This window comes from Schistosoma haematobium, chromosome 1 (assembly GCF_000699445.3).
Source record: "Schistosoma haematobium chromosome 1, whole genome shotgun sequence".
NCBI classification, from domain to species: domain Eukaryota; kingdom Metazoa; phylum Platyhelminthes; class Trematoda; order Strigeidida; family Schistosomatidae; genus Schistosoma; species Schistosoma haematobium.
Genome location: NC_067196.1, coordinates 1,981,865 through 1,997,115, shown reverse-complemented (window position 1 = coordinate 1,997,115; position 15,251 = coordinate 1,981,865). Strand labels below are relative to the sequence as shown.

Genomic DNA, 15,251 nt, shown 5'->3' with positions numbered 1-15,251 from the left:
GAGTAACCATTGAAAAATTGGAAAGACTAGATAGCTGTATGGAAGTCCTCAACAGTGGACAATACCGATTCCGCCAAGGGTCTAACCCAAGACCTTGTTTCCAGCGCTTAGCCTCAGAATAGCTGAACCAATAACCAGTGGTAAATATTGTACAAGTGATTTCAATTTTAAATGAACTCAAAACTTTCATATTTTACAGAAGAGTGCGTTATCTTTTTAAATGATTGAATCGGTGTCCATTGGTATACACTTTTAATTTCAATCGATTTACTGATGAATCACTGAAATCAGCGAAACAGCTATCTAATGTTTATTGGTTTTCAATGGTTCTATCTACATATAAATTTAGTTTGAATTGAACTTATCACCGTAATTATAAACAAAATCTGTTAAAAATCTAATGTAAACTTAGTAATTACTTATAACTTTAGTATGTTTGCATTAACCTCATCATGTTTTCGTTCTAAACACAAGAATTGGATGGAACTAGAAAAGAAGGCCCAGGACAGAGTGGGTTGGAGAATGTTGGTCGGCGGCCTATGCTCCATTAGGAGTAACAGGCGTAAGTAAGTAATGTTTCAATTACCTTCATCATGTTTTTGTTTTAAACACAATTGTTCAATTGCTTGTAATTCAATTATTTTACATATATGATTTAATAATGTAGATAATTCGGTAATTATGTGGTACGGCAACTTGAACTGATGTACGTACGTACGAAGTTTTACATTGTTACTAATTGACTAAATATGTGATTTTCAGGATCAGTAGTTTGTAAGCCGCTTTTTCTCAAATTTTTGTTACATCAAGTATTGGATAACCATTAAAATGGAGCCTATGGAGAAAAAGAGATTAAGAAAGGGAATAAAAGTGAAATTATCATATCATAATTGACGTTAAGAGAAGAAAACGTATCGATTGCTGCACGAACCTCCGAGTGCAGAGAATTCAGTCGGACTACCACATAAATAGTATTAAAATTGACACCCTAGGAAACGACATATTCGCCACTATTTTATCTAAATTTTACAAAATAACGAAACTAGACTACAGTGAAAACACGGTCCAACATTCTGTAGTACACCGGATCATCATTGACTAGTGGAACGATTCCACAGACAACTGAAAAGCTCATGGATGGTACAACCTGACGTTTCTAGATGGAGTGAATCCCTACCTCTTATTTTAATAAGCATAAGTTCCACAATTAAAGAAGACCTACAATGTACTCCGGCACAGCTCGTCTATGAAACTAATTTAACCTTACCGGGCCAGCTAGTGACGCGTAACTGCAAACTCGTATGTACGGATCCCACTTCTTTTTGCGAAAGACTAATGAGCCATATGAATAACATTAAGCCTGTTGCACCTCGGCCAGTTGTCTTAGAAGAGCAAGTTAGCAAGCATCTAGATACGTGTAAATTTGTATTTGTCCGTGTTGACTCTGTAAGACGTCCTCTACAACATCCTTATGAAGGACCATATGAAGTAGTTGAGAGGCAAACAAAATATTTCACAATCAATAAGAACGGAAAAAAGAAACAGTTTCAATCGACAGGATAAAACCTGCTTTTATAGAATCTGAAACAAATGACAGCCGAAAGCCGTCTATAGACAGTGGCAATCACACAACGCAGCTTCCAGTGTTTCCAAATAATTCTTCACCTACTCCGACGAAATCAATATTTTGTAAAACAGACGGTTCTAAGGTTACAGTTCCCACAAATTTAAATCCTAGTTCCGACACTTTACCTTCTACGAAAACAACTCGTTCAAGAAGTCATGTACATTTTCCTAAACATTATGTTGAATTAATTACTTAATCTTTATTCTGTCATTACCTGTAATGTGATTGAATATTGAATATTAGCAGAGTTACTAATAACATTTTTTTTCTAAAAAAAAACCAACTTTTTCTTGTGTACTACTAATATTGATAAGTTCATTATGGTTTTCTCTACATGTGTATGCGTTTCATATGATGTTTATTATTAATTATGCAAATATATACAATTTCGTTGGACTCGTTTAGTTTATCACTAATTGTTTACACAATTTATACATGTATTTACACTTTTCGGTAAACTCTCAATTTAATTACCGTTATTACTAATGGTATTATACACTCCGTTGTTGTTGTTAAACTTTTAAATATTCATTAAAATCTCTTTACTACAAGAGAAACATTTTGTTCTTGAATATATATACACGTATGATTTTAAAAAAATAATATTTGTTTACCCTTTTCGTTGTGTAATTTTCTTCTCCCTCCAAAGCATTTAGAGTTTTACGTCGGGCATACTTCCACCGACGTATGCCCTAGGGGGGGAGTTATATGGTGACATATATTCAGTGATTTTTGTAACAACAAAAATAAAAACCACATTTTTTCTTTAATTTGTCACACTTTATTTGTAACCACATCTTTATCCAATATCTGTTGTTTTTCTGTATCACTTGTTAAAAAGATGATGATAATTGTTTCGATGATTGGTATACACTTCTACTACCGGGTTGTTTAAAATATAGAACACTATCTACGCCATTTGCTCTTCTATTTTATTGGCCACTGTTTGATTGAAGACTGTAATAGTATTATAACATCATTATAGGCCTTCCGACGCAACGTTGGACTTTTGGCGCGGATTACTATTGTATAATGCTATTGGACTCCGTCTTCTTCATTACGTCATCGGTGCAGTCACTTGCAGAGGAACATCTGTCAATCAAGTGAACTCAGTTTGTGGTCGTTGTTCTCACGAGGAAGTGCACAAGTAACATTCATTCTATAGTAACTGTTAGTGTCTGTTTGTTTAATATATCTTTTGTATTGCTAACGGTATTTTGTTACCTTTGGTTTTACTAACCGACAGACATCTAGGTTTCTTTACTATAAATTTTTTTTGGCATATCATTATTAACCTAGTGTATCAATATATTTTGTATAAGCTCCTTTTGTTTGGGAACCACTACACAATCTTACAACTTGATTCATGGGACTCTAATACCACTATGAATTAGACCGAATGACATTGGTTATTGATTATCGATCACTTAGTGTTAACGAATGTATTTTAGCGGGTATTCTATGAGTTATGAAGAGTAAAATCAAATTCAAGATGGGACATCAGTTGACTAAGATTTGCATTAGTTTGTTAACTAATTTGTGTAATATATACATATAGTCAATTTATCCAACCTAAAATCCATACCAGTAAGTGGTATTCAACTGAAAGTATGATTGTGATGTATCAGTGATATGAAATATGTATATATGAATCTATCTATGAAATAAAAAAACTAATTCAGTCATGTCTAATGCTTCTTGTTTATGATCTGTTGAAAGCCAATTAACACTTGTACCAACTTGTAAAGTATAATGTAGAAATGTGATCTGGTTGAAATTTAAACAGAAATAAAGTTTTTAAAAAAATAAAGAATCAGTAAACTGGTGAGTTATTCCAGTATCTTTTTTAACGAATTCATTTGATCAATCATTTGTTCCATTTTGTGTTTTTAATGTGTTTGTAAACTACAATATTGTAAATTGAATAATTCCATTGTAGATATTTTAATGGAAAAAGTCCTTTCTGAAGAAAAATCTTAGATAATGGAAAGACTTTTAAATATAATTATTTGTAAGAAAAGAAATAATGAGAAATTTAATACTTTACTTACTGACTTACGCCTATTACACCCAATGTTGTATAGGTCGCCGACCAGCATTCTAAAACCCACTCCGTCCTGGGCTTACCTTTCCAGTTCTATCCAATTCTTGTTCATTTTTCTCATGTCTATCTCCGTTTCCCGGCTTAATGTGTTGTTTGATCTTCCTCTCCTCCTTCAGCCTTGAAGATTCCATGTGATTGTTTGTCTTTGTGACACAGTTGGGTGCTTTCCTCAATGCGTGTCCTATCCACTTTCAACGCTTCTTCCTGATTTCTTCCACTAGGATCTGGTTTGTTCTCTCCCACAGTAGGTGTTTGCTAATAATGTCTGGTCAACGGATCTCAAGTAATTTCCGTAGACAAACTGTTAACAAGCATCTGTATCTGCTGGATGATGACTTTCGTAGTTCTCTAGGTTTCCGCCCCATACAATAGAACTGTCTTGACGTTTGTATTGAAAATCGTGACCTCGGTGTTGGCTGACAGCTGTTTTGAGTTTCACATGTTTCTCAATTGCAAATATGCTGCTCTTGCTTTGCCGATCCGCGCCTTCACATCTGTATCAGTTCCACCATGTTCATCAATGATGCTGCCAGATATGTAAATGTTTTTACATCTTCCAAATCTCCTCCATCAATTGTGACTGGATTGGTGCATTCTGTGCAGCATCGGAGAATCCTGCTTTTCCCTTTGTGTATAATGAGACCTACTACTGTTGAAGCTGCTGCTACACTGGTCATTTTCTCCTGCATTTGCTGTTCTGATTGCGATAAGAGGGCCAGATCAACTGTGAAGTATAGATCGTCCAACTGCATCCTAGATGTCCACTGTTTCCCGTGCTTTCCTTCAGATGTTGATGTCTTCATGAATCAGTCGACCACCAGGAGAAAAAGAAAGGGTGAGAGTAAGCAACCTTGCCTGACAGCGGTCTTTATTTCGAACGACTTTGTCAACTGTCCTACATGCACGATTTTACATTTTAATCCATCATATGAATTCTGTATGATAGCAACTATCTTCTGAGGCACGCTGTAATATCGAACAAGCTTGTATAGGATTGAAATATCTTGAATATGTTAAATATTACTGTAACTTACTACTTTGAAAAGTCCGAATACTGAATCTTGAATTCTCAAATGAAAATATATTGATGAGTGTGAACATTTGATTCGGTTTTTTTAATGTAATTTATTGACTGATATTCTTGTAACGTTTGCATTTTATTTTATTTTATTTAACGATTTATTCATGTTTATATTCGATTTGATTGTATTGAGTCCTTTGACCTATTCGGTTTCGTTAGGGAGCTTCCATCATTCTTCCTCAGTAGTGACTTTAGATATTAGTACCCATGAATATTGTGGTCGTAATTATCCGTAGGAACGATTAAATAATGATTTCAATCATCATGCTTTATCTTTTAAATACTAAATTTTCCCGATAGGCTATTGGAGTGATATGAGTAGATTTTGTTCAAGAACCTGTATATTAACTATCTAACTGGTATGTGGAATCGTAATACTACCTGTTTGTTGGGTTATTTCATGAAGCGGTAGTCTATTGGTGACGGTGTTCAACTTTCAACAACTGAGTTCAACACTCCAAACCATCCATTCTGATATCATTGGGCTTCTCAAATATAATTTGGCTGATACACAAATACATATTTGTGATTCCCAAATAAGCTGAAAATTGTTCCCTATGCATCATGTAACTTCAATTTCATATTAGTTATTTATTTACTTTTGAGAAGCGAATTACATAGAGTCACGAAACATCAGAAATACAATTTTGTATTCATTTGGATTATAGAGATTATTACGTTTTTGATTGATATGGTAAGGCGATTGACGTTAGACCATTGTTGAAAACCTGAAAGCCGTGGAAGCGTTGCGCATCCACGATCCTGCTTGTGTGAGTCGAACTCAGAGCACTCGGTTTCGCGCGTGAACACTTATATATATATATATGGTTATCACACTTCACTAAGATTTCCTGTAGTTTTTAAGTTCACACACATTCAATTGTTCACATTTGTGTGGTTGTTCACTAAAGTACTATCAAATGCAATAATAATAATAATAGTAGAGCCATATGTATTGTTATTAATAATGGTAGTATTGTTAGTAAATCACATTGCCAAACGGAATAAAACAACATGTATATGAAATACTGAGATTTGTGAAAAATCACATGCTGCGTGTAATGCTGAGAACAGTCCACGATAAATGTAAACAAGAACAATGTATCCTGAAATAACATCACACTCATTATTTGAGGTATCACAATGAGAAATAAAAGCAAATGTTACTCCGAATTAATCATCATATAGAATAAAAACCATAAAAAATGTTGAGCAAGAATTTCAATGGTGTAACAATGAGATTCCTGCCCGTCATCTCATCATGTCAGTTGTTATCTGGGAAAAGTAACATCTATGTAATTGCCACAATATCACTTGCTGAATGTCATGCAGAACACAAACGACATCATATAATACATCACACGAGTGTGGTTTGATGCATGCTCTGTGTGAATCTACCGAGGAAGAGTGATCAGCTGGTTGGTAGAGAGAAGATCGATTTGGGTAGCCATCAACAATCGATTGACCATGATTAATTAAAATGTCTGATTAATGTGATAATGCGAAACGTGACTCAGTTGAGTTTTTCAAGTTGATTAAGAAAGAGAAGTACCATTGATTTACATGACAAGACACCTAGAAACATATGCGAACAATCATTTATAAATTTCTTATTGAGTGTGTTTCAAAGCGCTTCACGTAATCGTTGACTCCGTCTAACACAAAATGATATGGGAGGAACTGAAAATGAATCTAACCATCGATATTTATTCATGTTACAGAAAATCAATCTACTACACCATATCTCCTTGGATTGTTGTGGTTTATAATTGTTTATCGGGCTAACACACATCACACAACATACTAATCAAATCTCATAATTCAATCGAGGGTTGATCGCTTCATGTAATCATCATCATTATGTTATGCCTTCTCTTCACATATATCTTGTAAGACATATGTAGTACAAGTGTATGTGAAATTAATCAATGAAACGACATAAATTATAAAAATCATTTGAAAGAAACTGTTTGTCGTTATAAGTAGTATGCACTACAGTATCATTCCATCATCTGTAACTGAACCTAGATCACCTGCTTTTCTCTTCGCATTCTCATTAATTGAATTGTAATAGTATAGATTGTTCATATTAATATACATTGAGTATGAGAATAAAAGTTCAAGATAAATATGTTAGAGTGTAAAAGTGACTCTCTCTGTCTCTCAACACAAGAAACATAGGTCAAGTACACTTACCACAACAGTGAGGTCAACCAACAAATCACCATCATTCCCTCTCCAAATCTACTCCACTCATATTATCAACCACTCACTCATTCACTCAACAATAACACACATGCTGCAATCTCACTCTCACATTGACCTTCACAGAATCACAGATACTAACACGAGACAATTGTATGTCCACTCACCCCATCTCACAGACAGTATGTTACACCCAAGTTTTGCTCGTCCCAACGATTGAAGTACGGGCTATCGATCTACTTGCAAATTACGAACCCAAATTAACAACAGAACCAAGTTTCAATTTTAGATAACAAATGTATTAGCAATTCACATATAGTCGACCAAATATCGTTCCAACAACAATAATAATAACAGTTACAAAACAAACCTTCTAATTTGTAGGTTCTTGGTGCAAAACTACCAAATACTAAAATCAACGACAAAGGAAAACCAAAATGTCCGAAATAATGATATATCCAAAATACTGTAAATTAATAATAAACAATAAAAAGATTTTAATCTGCCAAATGCCTACAGTTCTTCGTAACACAGTATAAATGCAATGTGTCTATATCCATTCACAGTGCTTCTCTTCGTATCACATTGAAACACACTTCTAGTGTTTCGCTAGTTTTGTTAGTTCAGTGAGAATGCTGAGTGTTCAATATACCGAGTTGTTCATTGTGAATTCGTTAATTGGTGTGTTCAGATCCAGTCGACAGTGTTGTTTTCAATAGTGATGATTATGTCACTTGATAATTCAGTGAGTGGTGAGATCGTGTTATAGAAAGAAGAAGTAGTTCCATTTCTAGTTGGTGCAGGTGAGATGTTCCGTGCGACTGAGTTTTCTTCACATTCATTGCACTGCATTCATTATTATCATTTTGTAATAATTCAACATGAAGTCAGAATTTTCTTTGTTTTTATTTGTGTATGGTATTACTGTGTGATTACATCTTCGGACGTTTTATTCATGTTAGTTTACTGCTTTGTAGCAGTTGGAATGGACTTCAGTGTGGTATCTCAGTCTTCGGAGAAGAGAAACGTGAAGAATAAGAATAAAATGAATGACGAATATAACAACTATTTGAAGAGTGTGTACAATAATTATGAGTGAAATAAGTTTGTTTTGGAATTGCACTCTCATTGAATCAATAAAGTTTCATTATAGATCGTCTTGAACGTTTCTTCCATTGGCATAAGTGAGAAAAGTGGTCAATATGATTTGATATTCTGTTCTTGTTTATGGTTTAGTAATCTAATGAATAGGCATTTGATTTTTGATAACAGCCATATACCGCTTATATCTGTCAGCATAAATAGCATATACCATACCTCTCCTTCAACTGTGGTCTGAATCTCCCGTAGTTCTTTTTACTCCTCACACAGCCATCTGTCTCCCGCGAGTAGGATCGTGAATGCGCACTGTCATCGAGGAGTCACACAATGGGACGAGACGGCCGTTCGGTGCTTTCAGGTTTTCAACGGTCGTCCAATAGCAATCAGTTCATGAGCTCAATGAAACACTTATTAATCTCCACAATCCGAAACTAGAATTATTTGTTTGCCTGTGCAGTATATCTTACTAAAATGTTGACAGAATGGCTTTAGCTTTGTGAAGTGAATAAATAATAATGATAATAATAATAACAAACATCGACACTCCAGATACATTATGAAATAGAGGCGCGTTAATGAGATGCACATTTGATTTGACAGTGACAGCATATTGAGTAGTGACTAATGCCTTACTTACTTAGTCCTCATTTTGACAAATTCCATTGACCTGGTTTCCGTAAACATACTTGTATAGATTATTCGGTATCGTGTAGACTAAGGTTTGGCGTTTAGTGAGTGAACATAATAGATGATGATTTGGATGACCCGTCAAAATGTGATGATGACGAGAGAATAATCATCATATGTAGCTTCAAGATCAACAATTCGTTTTGTTCTTCCTATTATAGTCAGGCTAATTAAAAGAGTGAGCAAGTAATTTTGTTGGATGTGCGTTTTGATCTGTTTTTAAAAGGAAAATCAACCGTGTGATTGCAGTTGAAAGTGACCAGTACTAACTGTTCTTAAGTACTTCACAGACGATAATCTTTTTCGACTCATGAACATCATCTCGACTGTTTGACCTGTATAACATTTGAACCTTAGTTTATAAAGTATGAGGATTACTTCAACGTCGATGTCAATGCACTTGATGATGCCGCTAATGTTAGTACACCCGTAAAATAAATTGAAACTTTTGAATATAAATTTTACAGTAACGTTTTCTTTCCCAGGTATCCAACAGGTTTTTGTGATAGTTCGGATTATTTTAATTGCAGTACAAAATAGAAATAACGCAGTTTAACCAAGACGTACTGGGTAAACACGAATGAATGTATTATATTCGGAATCGGAAACCAGGCAATCAGGAATTCCAAATGAATCATTATTTCATACAAATACAACTCTACACTTTTGACTCGACAAATGGAATCATGGCAGCAATGCTTTGGTGAACTGTTCTGAGAGACCACTGATAACAAAACAGTGTTCACAAAAGAGGCTAATAAACCGTCTACGTACTTCTCATTTCCATCATATCTAATAAAGATCTAATATCTTCTCCATTTTCTCCCAAAAATATAACTCAGCACTCTTCTCACATTCACTGAAACCGTTTCATACATACATGAATGTCATGCCAACGTTATTGGAATTTGTACGTGGTTGTATTACAAAACAAACTGAAAAAGGCATTTTCATATAAGGTTTGTTCAGATAAACAGATGTGAATAATAATGACAATTAAAATAATATGGTTATTTGGTTTTTATATCTACATTGAAGGACATAAGATGAAAATGAGAACAAATACAATGCAATGAAATATGTTTTCAAATACTAACAGTATGTCATTTCACGTTACAATATGCTGATTTTGAAATGTTCTGTGCATCTCTTGTTGTATTACACTGTCGATTGAATTTATGTTCTATGGTTATCCCATTACAATATAGTTGAATCGCTATCTTTGCAAATATTCAATCCATTAATATTTCAGAGATGAGACTGTAGTTGACGGTTTTTATCACTGGGAAATTTCGTAATGTCAGTATTCATTGCACTGAGTCTTGGTCTTGTGTTTTCATGCAGTCTAGACCACTTGTCATAAAAGCCACATAAAATGCACCAGTACCACCTCAATCCATTTGAGAATCGCAAAACCTCTTGATCGAGACACACTGTTGCTTGATAAGAGGGTAATATTTAGTCTAAATGTCAGAACGATTCGGCAAGAATTTTCAGTATTCCAAGTTCAACTTTTAACTGGCAAATAAATTCCAAAATTGACGTCCTCTTAATTTCGATATCCATACACTATTCTGAACGAAGTGAGAACATAATTCAAAGGAATTGTGCAGAGTTTTATTGGTTGTCTCATTGCCTCAACTATCGACTGCTACATATTCTTCCAACCGTTGCTTTCCTTCTATTTAGTGTGCTCTGTTGTATTTGACATTCTGCGGGCCGTGAAGTTGAAAGAACGTTTCGTAGAAGTTACGCCTTATGTCGTTCCTTGTCTCTTCGTCCATAACTTTCACGTCATTACCTTTAAATAAACAACCCTAAATAACATGGCAGCAATCCTTCGACTTCTATTATACTTAGCAATTTGCATGTGTCATACCCACAACATAGGTCAGAAGAAGACTGAAATCATGTTTATGTGTCGGGATTAATACCCAGATTCAGAGCATATAAAGAAAGTAAAACTTTAACTCATATAATTCATGTACTACTATCAATATTAGTACTACTGATACTATTACTATTGATGATTTTAATACTACCACTGAATTTTTGCGAATTGATAGAGAGAAGAAATCTATTGAAGTCGAGGAAGGTTTGTTATTTCGGATGTTTTGACAGAGAGATTAAACTTTCGGATACAGATCAATAAGCATAGGTTACACGAATACTAGAAAAACAATGATCTACAATTTGACCAACTATCATTTTTCACTCAATTATACGTTGAATGCGCATTGATAATGGTGTGACTTGTACTCTACGAATGTTAAGCACTTCTCTAATAATAATACACAAGCCGGTCAGTGTGCGTTTCATCACTTATCCACGAAGAATAGACATGGAGTGTAGTGAGAATTTGACTACGAATATGCCGAGGAGGTGTAAGCATTCGAAGCACACAAGGTGAAACTGAGTGGAAAATTACGATGTTTGTCATTATATTATGTCGATGGATTCAATTTGCTTATTCACGAACCATCGGCAAGTCACCGACTGGTTTTTCTGTTACTTCAAATCGGTCAAATATTTCATATTACAGAATACGTTTGCAAATAATGTAACATGTCACACAGTCATTTTGCTCAGTGATGGCTCGTTTCATTATCACTAAATATCGGGTTCGTCATTGAACTAAAGTTCATATTCACAGAATATACACTAATTCAAATGCGAATAAACATTCAGAGAACCAGTAAAAGTCATGAAGAAGATTTATTTACGGACTGCTTCAGGAGGATTGGTAGTCGTGGTACTTACAAAAATATCGATGAAACTGGTGTCTTTATTCTTCTTTTTTACACCATTTTTGGGTTTTCCCTTTCCGCTTTTTTTCTCCATTGGACGAGATCTGGCAGCAACTTCATTAGCCATTCCTACAAAAACAAAACCAGTCATGTTCAAAAAATTCAAACGTCTGCTGTACAAATAAACATCGCAGGCAAGTCTAAACGAAACAACTACTCAGCCATCATGAAATAATCAGAAATGAGGATTTTTAATAAAGGGTATTGAAAGTAATAAAACATCAATCACATGGAACAACTCACCTGCACCAACTAGAAATGGAACTACTTCATTTTTCAATAACAAGATCTCACCACTCACTGAATTATCAAGTGACACAATCGTCACTACTGACAACAACACTGTCAACTGGATCTGAACATATCAATTAACTAATACAAGATGAACACTCACCATTCTCATTGAACCAACAACACTAGCAAAACACTAGAAATGTGTTTCAATGGGATACGAAGAGAAGCACTGTGAATAGATGTGGACACATTGCTTTTATACTGTCTGTGAGATAGAGTGAGTGGACATACAATTGTCTCGTGTTAGTATCTGTGATTCTGTGAAGGTCAATGTGAGAGTGAGATTGCAGCATGTGTTATTGTTGAGTGAATGAGTGAGTGGTTGATAATATGAGTGGAGTAGATTTGGAGAGGGAATGATGGTGATTTGTTGGTTGACCTCACTGTTGTGGTAAGTGTACTTGACCTATGTTTCTTGTGTTGAGAGACAGAGAGAGTCACTTTTACACTCTAACATATTTATCTTGAACTTTTATTCTCATACTCAATGTATATTAATATGAACAATCTATACTATTACAATTCAATTAATGAGAATGCGAAGAGAAAAGCAGGTGATCTAGGTTCAGTTACAGATGATGGAATGATACTGTAGTGCATACTACTTATAACGACAAACAGTTTCTTTCAAATGATTTTTATAATTTATGTCGTTTCATTGATTAATTTCACATACACTTGTACTACATATGTCTTACAAGATCTATGTGAAGAGAAGGCATAACATAATGATGATGATTACATGAAGCGATCAACCCTTGATTGAATTATGAATCCAATACATCAGCCGAGAATTTTAAAGAAAATTCTTTTTCAATGGACAGTCCGTTGATTTATGAACAGTGTAATTGAAGTCATTTCGTGTCCTAGATCAAATTAAATGTAATTTTCTACAACTAGAGAAATTAAAACAAAAAGAGAGAGCAGGGAACAACAAAGCAGTAATTACCAAAATATGTCAATCAGGTCTGCCTATATGCGTGTCATGTGAAATAGTGATATACTTTTGAAGCTAGATAATATTCAAATCAGATAAACTTGCTGGGCGCGGTATTAACACAAGGTGACAGTATGTGGGTGGTTATACTCAGGGTATGCACTAATAAGGATCGCTAAGCATTTGAGGTTCTAATAATATCACTTTTGGAATGAGATACACTTACAGGTGCTAGAACATTAAATGCATTTTTAGAGGACCAGTATGCATCGATGCAGAGAACAATTAGAGTGAGTGATTTTATCGTACGGATAGATTGTGATAAATTATTCCAGAGTCTAGAAAAGTTACAGGTAAAGTAATTCATATTAATAGATGAGTTAGAATGAGTTTGTTTCACTAGTGCCAAGTAATTACGAATGTCATGGTGAGAGGTTTTGGCATATTGAATCACGTGATTGGATGTCTAAGATAGTTTATTGAGTAGTTTGAAAAAGTAAAGATTTAGTTTCAATCTCTTCTTCCATAAAAGGTCTAGCCCAAGTTTATGGCATTAAGATTCATAAGTAAAGGTGCAATCAGCTCCAAGAATACGAAGTGTAAAACGTCTCTGTACTGATTCAAACCTTATTTTATCCTTTATGCGCGCACTGCTAAGTATAAACGCGCAATATTCTAGAAGGGGTCAAACACAAACTTTGTACATTAAAAAAGAGCAAAAAAGGGACTAAGCCACTACCTTGTATTACACCACTTGTAACAGGGACAGCGTTAGACATCGAGGAGTTAATTTTGACTATTCGATGTCGATTGCTGAGAAAGGAATCAAACCAAGCAAGCAAAGGATTTTGAACCCCATAAAATGCAAACTTACTTATAAGAAGTTGGTGTTTAACCATGTCAAAGGCTTTAGAAATGTGCAGATATAGCATTAAGACTACATATCCTTAGCTACGTAGATAAAAAACTAAATTAAAGAAGTCGAAATGACATGTCATGCAAGATCGATCTTTAAGAAATCCGTGTTGAGTATCATTGATAAACTTTCCAGCGAGTAAATAGTTGAAAAGTTCATCGCTTATAGTTTTTCCATACTCCTAGGGACAACCGGAGTAATATTGATCGGTCGATAATTGTTTACGTAAGTCTTATCTTCTGATTTGTAACATTGTATGATTTACGCGTTTTCCATTAGTAAGGGTAAGAACCAGTTTCCATGGAGAGAGAGTAAACAGCTTTAGAAGAAGTGGAATATCTGGACCACCATATTTGTAGAGAAAAGATGAAATACCGTCTGCCCCATGACCTCTCGAAAGCCAAAGGGTGTTAATAGCCTTATTAGTTATCATGCATATGAAGGAAATAGATTTTATCTTGTTGCTAGTCACGCATATAACTCTTGAAGCAGAGCCACTTGTATTTCCAACACCATTCTCAAAAATACCACTGAACACGTCTGTTATAGGTTTAGAGTCGTATGTAAAAGTGCTATTATGCTGGATGCATGGTATATCAGAATTTTCAGTTGCTTTAGCGCTTTTATTGAAAAGTAGTGTTAAGTTTTGTACCTTCGAGTTAGTATTAAGTGCTAGCATCTCCTCATATTAATGGCTTTTAACCTATGTCTCTCTTCAATTTGGTTAAAAATTATTGTTATTTGTGCAGCTGCCGTAAATTCATTTAACTTAAAGTAATGATTCCATAGGCGTCTCAGTTTATTACAATATTTAGCTGGTATATATAATTCGTAGGGTTTACTAAAGCTGTACGTTTTAAGAGTTACACAGGAATCTAGACAGAAGTTAACGATCAGATAGAATTCGTCGATGGACTTATGAGACTGTTACATGAGAAAACGTTATCGCAGTCTGAAAGTTTAACCAGTGAATGCAGGAGATCCCAGTCAGCATGACTATAGTCTCTATATTGACAGACTTTTTGAATCGGTTGATTATAAGAAGGATATATAGGGAGAGAACAAGCTACTATCTTATGTTAACTGCTTTCAAATTTATCGTATACTTTTACAGATAGTGGGATAATATCTCTACTAAATATTAGATCAAGTATACTATCGTTTCTATTTGGGGTTCGAATCCACTGTAACCAACATTGCACGTAAACGGTTGCCGAGAACTCATCATTACATGACTGACAACAACTGGTAATCCCAGGATAGTTGAAATTTTCAGTGATAACCTTAGCATTAAAGTTTAGAGCAGATGCATGTATGAAGGCATTGATAATAAGATAACTCCCAATAATCGAACTATCAGAAGCTCTGTATATGCATCCAAATAGTAGACTATGATTCAGGGTGTTGACTGACATCCAGACAGATTCTGATAAACATTCAGGACACTACCTCCAACTTTATTAGTTGTTAGGGTATTCAAAGCATATATAAT

The 15,251-nt window shown here is 34.6% G+C and overlaps 1 protein-coding gene across 1 annotated transcript; it reads left to right on the top strand.

The window, feature by feature from the left end:
• The first annotated feature begins 378 nt into the window (after positions 1-378).
• MS3_00001304 (uncharacterized protein) lies at positions 379-3,126 on the top strand. Its single transcript, XM_051208757.1, has 2 exons — positions 379-566; positions 2,613-3,126. The coding sequence occupies exons 1-2, from the start codon at positions 433-435 to the stop codon at positions 2,776-2,778; spliced, it is 300 nt and encodes a 99-aa protein (XP_051072898.1). The 5' UTR covers positions 379-432; the 3' UTR covers positions 2,779-3,126.
• Positions 3,127-15,251: the final 12,125 nt, after the last annotated feature.